The sequence below is a fragment of the Lytechinus pictus genome, unplaced genomic scaffold (assembly GCF_037042905.1).
Source record: "Lytechinus pictus isolate F3 Inbred unplaced genomic scaffold, Lp3.0 scaffold_308, whole genome shotgun sequence".
Classification (NCBI taxonomy): Eukaryota; Metazoa; Echinodermata; class Echinoidea; order Temnopleuroida; family Toxopneustidae; genus Lytechinus; species Lytechinus pictus.
Genome location: NW_026974427.1, coordinates 15,001 through 20,000, shown reverse-complemented (window position 1 = coordinate 20,000; position 5,000 = coordinate 15,001). Strand labels below are relative to the sequence as shown.

General features: G+C 63.0%; 1 protein-coding gene and 1 non-coding gene across 2 annotated transcripts in view; one reads left to right on the top strand and one right to left on the bottom strand.

Moving 5' to 3' along the window:
* Nucleotides 1–2,859: 2,859 nt before the first annotated feature.
* Nucleotides 2,860–3,807, bottom strand: LOC135159699 (uncharacterized). Its single transcript, XM_064115610.1, has one exon. The coding sequence runs from the start codon at nt 3,805–3,807 to the stop codon at nt 2,860–2,862; it is 948 nt and encodes a 315-aa protein (XP_063971680.1).
* Nucleotides 3,808–4,937: 1,130 nt separating this feature from the next.
* Nucleotides 4,938–5,000, top strand: part of LOC135159701 (small subunit ribosomal RNA) — a 1,816-nt gene continuing 1,753 nt past the window's right edge. Inside the window, exon 1 of the ribosomal RNA XR_010298416.1 lies at nt 4,938–5,000. This exon is cut by the window's right edge and continues 1,753 nt beyond it. This is a non-coding gene — a ribosomal RNA (small subunit ribosomal RNA).

The window sequence follows — 5,000 nt, the reverse complement described above, 5'->3', positions numbered from 1 at the left end:
GCAGCGGCTCTTGAGCGACAGCCAGCCCACCTCCAGTCCACTAGCCCCCCCGTACGTCGAAGCCAGGCACTCGCACTACTTCTCCGACGTTTTCAGGGGCTCCTGAGCGACAGCCAGCCCAACACCAGTCCACTAGCCCCCCGTACGTCGAGGTTGGGCACCCGCTCTTCCTCTCCGAGGTGGGCAGGGGCTCCTGAGCGACAGCCAGCCCAACACCAGTCCGCTAGCCCCCCCGTACGTCGAAGCCAGTCACTCGAACTACTTCTCCGACGTCGGCAGGGGCTCCTGAGCGACAGCCAGCTCACCTCCAGTCCACTAGCCCCCCGTACGTCGAAGCCAGTCACTCGAACTACTTCTCCGACGTCGGCAGCGGCTCTTGAGCGACAGCCAGCCCACCTCCAGTCGGCCAGGGCCCCGTACGTCGAGGTTAGGCACTAGCCCTTCCACTCCGGCGTTTTCAGGGGCTCGTGAGCGACACCCAGCCCAACACCAGTCCACTAGCCCCCCGTACGTCGAGGTTGGGCACCCGCTCTTCCTCTCCGAGGTGGGCAGGGGCTCCTGGGCGACAGCCAGCCCAACACCAGTCCACTAGCCCCCCGTACGTCGAGGTTGGGCACCCGCTCTTCCTCTCCGAGGTGGGCAGGGGCTCCTGGGCGACAGCCAGCCCAACTCCAGTCCACTAGCCCCCCCGTACGTCGAAGCCAGTCACTCGAACTACTTCTCCGACGTCGGCAGCGGCTCTTGAGCGACAGCCAGCCCCCCTCCAGTCGGCCAGGGCCCCGTACGTCGAGGTTAGGCACTAGCCCTTCCACTCCGGCGTTTTCAGGGGCTCGTGAGCGACACCCAGCCCAACACCAGTCCACTAGCCCCCCGTACGTCGAGGTTGGGCACCCGCTCTTCCTCTCCGAGGTGGGCAGGGGCTCCTGGGCGACAGCCAGCCCACCTCCAGTCCGCTAGCCCCCCGTACGTCGAAGCCAGTCACTCGCACTACTTCTCCGACGTCGGCAGGGGCTGTTGAGCGACGGCCAGGCCCCAGTAGGTCGAGGCCAGGCACTCGCTCTACCTCTCCGACTCGGCATCGACACCCTGGCCAACTCCAGACGGCCAGGGCCCCGTACGTCGAGGCCAGGCACTCGCTCTTCCACTCCGAGTTCGGCAGCGGCTCCTGAGCGACAGCCAGGCCAACAGCAGTCCGGCAGCCCCCCCGTACTTGGAGGTTAGGCACCCGCTCTTCCTCTCCGAGGTGGGCAGGGGCTCCTGGGCGAAGGCCAGCCCACCTCCAGTCCGGCAGGGCCCCGTACTTCGAGGTTAGGCACCCGCTCTTCAACTCCGAGGTGGTCAGGGTCTCTTGAGCGACAGCCAGCCCACCTCCAGTCGGCCAGCCCCCCGTACGTCGAGGCCAGGCACTCGCCCTTCCACTCCGACGTTTTCAGGGGCTCCTGAGCGACAGCCAGCCCACCTCCAGTCCGACAGGGCCCCGTACTTCGAGGTTAGGCACCCGCTCTTCAACTCCGAGGTGGGCAGCGGCTCTTGAGCCGGACACAGCTCACCTCCAGTCCACTAGCCCCCCGTACGTCGAGGTTAGGCACCCGCTCTTCCTCTCCGAGGTGGGCAGGGGCTCCTGAGCGACAGCCAGCCCACCTCCAGTCCGACAGGGCCCCGTACTTCGAGGTTAGGCACCCGCTCTTCAACTCCGAGGTGGGCAGCGGCTCTTGAGCCGGACACAGCTCACCTCCAGTCCACTAGCCCCCCGTACGTCGAGGTTAGGCACCTGCTCTTCCTCTCCGAGGTGGGCAGGGGCTCCTGAGCGACAGCCAGCCCAACACCAGTCCAACAGGGCCCCGTAGGTCGAGGCCAGGCACCCGCTCTTGATCTCCGAGGTTCGGCAGGGGCTCGTGAGCGGGACACAGCCCAACACCAGTCGGCCAGGGCCCCGGAGGCAGGTCCATGGAATTGGGCTGTGTCTGCCGGGGGCTTTTCTTTTTTTCTGAAATAAAAACTTTATCTTTATTCTTATTTCGACAGGATGTCCAGGCCGCCAGTCCTCCGTGCGTCGAGGCCAGGGCGTCGCTCTTGCAATCAAGAGTTGTCCGAGGCCTGAGAGCGGGAGACATCCGAACAGCATGCCGACAGGCCCCCGGAGGCAGATCCATGGAATTGGACTCTGTCTGCCGGGGGCTTTTTTTTGTTAAATTTATAATTTCATTTTTATTTCGACAGGATGGCCAGGCCAGCCAGGATTTTATGTGGTAATACGTCATGCCCTTCCTGTTCGAATGAAATTGTTACACTATACTGAAATGCTGATAAGACAATACAGGGGGAATGCAGTGATTTTTGGAGCTGATATGTGAATTATACTACATGCAGATTATTTGAATGAAATTTGTAATTGTACGCGATGGGTGGACACATCTTAGAACATTTTTCTTTGGTGGTAATACAGTAACTATTTTTTTTTTTTGTTAAAAAAGGTACCATTGATTGCAACGTGTGATTAAAATCTTTTTGGACACAATACAGTAGTTTTTCGGAAAGTGTGTCATTACTTCATGCTTGATTCTGAAATGATTTTTTTTGAAATACTGAACTGCCTTCAATGAAACTTTGATTACACACCTCTAATTCAATTCTTTTGGGATTCAACATGCTAATACTTCATGCTATTATCATGGGAAGGAAATTTTCAAACTGCGATGAAATGCAAACAACACACATGCATTTTAAACCTCTTTGGAGGCAGCACAGTACCTTTTTGTAATGTATGTGAACACTTCTGGCTGCTCACCGGAGATTCCGACCGGCAGAACTCGACGCAGCGGGCCGAGAGCGCCCCGCATGCCGGGCCGACCCTCCCGCTCACCCACGCAGGAGATGGCGGGAGATTGTGACGGGCAGATCTCGACGCAGCGGGCCGACAGCGCCCCGCATGCCGAGCCGACCCTCCCGCTCACCCACCCGGGCGTCGGCAGACGATTCCGACCGGCAGATCTCGACGCAGCGGGCCGACAGCGCCCCGCATGCCGAGCCGACACCCCCGCTCACCCAGCCAGGAGTCGGCAGGAGATTCTGACCGTCGGATCGGCCGACAGCGGGGGAAGGGGCCGGGGGTCCGCTCGCCGGACTGTTTCCCGCGAGAACGGGGTCGTCCGAGGGCGCAGGCTCCCCGCGGTGGGCACCATCGGATTCGCCGTCCTCGGTTTGCCCAGGGCGGCCCGAGCCCTCCGCCGCTGCGCCGTCGGGTCGTCCGGTGTCGCCCTCGGTGTGAATTTCGCATTGACTTGCGTGTTGTAAGCGGTGTTTATCGGGAGGGGTCTTTCGTCCTGCTGCCAGGGGGTCAAGCGGGGACGCAGGGTCCCCGGGGTGGGTACCATCGGACGCGGCGTCCGGGGTTTGCCCGGGGTGGGCCGGGTGCCGGGGCGGCCAGGGCCCGGCCTTCGATTTTCCACGGGCGGGTCGGGCCGGCAGCGGCACCCACCTCGACCGGGCGGCTGGGCTCGGCGGGGAAGGAGCAGGGGGCCCGCTGGGCGGATTTTTTCCAGCGGAGACGGGGTCACCCGGGGATGCAGCGTCCCCGGGATGGGCACCATCGGACGCGGCGTCCGGGGTTTGCCCGGGGTGGGCCGGGTGCCGGGGCGGCCAGGGCCCGTGCTTCGATTTTCCACGGGCGGGTCGGGCCGGCAGCGGCACCCTCCTCGACCGGGCGGCTGGACACGGCGGGGAAGGAGCCGGGGGGCCCGCTGACCGGATTTTTTCCAGCGGAGACGGGGTCTTCGAGGGAAGCAGGGTCCCCGGGGTGGGCACCATCGGACGCGGCGTCCGGGGTTCGCCCACGGCCGGCCGGGCCACCCGCCGCCGGGCCGGGCTTCCGCTGCTGCGACGCCTTCTCGTCCGGTGTCAGCCTGGATTCGGGGTAAAATTCGTATTGACTCGCGTGTTATAAGGGGTGTTTTGGGGGAGGGGTGTTTGGTCTCCGGAGACATATATAGGGAAGGGGTGTTTCTTGGAAATTCGGCTGCTTTTCGCCCTTCAGCGGGATTCGGACGCCCTCCGCCGGAGACGGGCGATGGGAAGGTCCCTCCGGCCGCTGAAAACACCCTCGTCGGGAGAAAAAACGGATTTTTGGGCCAACTTCCGGTTTAGGATTTTGTACAGCGCCGTGAATGGAAAAAGGAACTGGCGCACGATCTGGAGGGTCGAAAATCCCTATTGAAACGCGTGTTGTAGCGTCGTTTTAGGGGGAGGGGTGTCAGACCACCCGCAGGATATATGAGGGAGTGGTCTCGAGCGATCGAGCACTCTCGTGAAAAACACACGTAGTACTACGTTATAGGCATGAGGCCCTCGCACCGGCCCGCAAGAAGAACCCCGGTCGTCCACGGAACCCCGGGAGGTCCTTGCGGCCAGGCGAGGCAAGGTTGGCATGGATGGAGAGAGGTGGCTGGGGAAGAGGGCTGCGCCCCATAGCCGCAACGTACGCCCCCCGCGCCCGCCGGCCGGGGGTAGTCGGTTGGTAGAGAACGCCGGAGAGACCGACGGCCCACGCGGTCCGGCCAGGAAGCACGGGATCGCAACGCACGAGAGGGAAACAGAAGGGAGCCCGATCGCCCGCGCCTCGCGGACACGTCCTTCTCTGCCGTGGACTGGAGCTTGGTGTCCCGTGGGGTTGTAGCTTGCCTCGATCTTCGGACCGGCCAAGCCCCCTGTGAGCCCATGATTCTGGCGAAACGGGTGAAGGCACCGTCCCGACGCCCGCCGGGCGAGCACTACCGGAGCGTCCCCCTGCCCCGCTCCCCTGCACGCACCCCCGTCGCCCACCCGGCCGGGCCCTTGGCCGCCGTCGAGAGGGAGAGAAATGGAAGGTTACGAATTCGGGCGGCTCGCGCGAGCCCTGCCCGAGCTGCCATCGGTCGTCCCCCCGGGACCCCGCCGGCAGCTACCTGGTTGATCCTGCCAGTAGTCATATGCTTGTCTCAAAGATTAAGCCATGCATGTCTTCG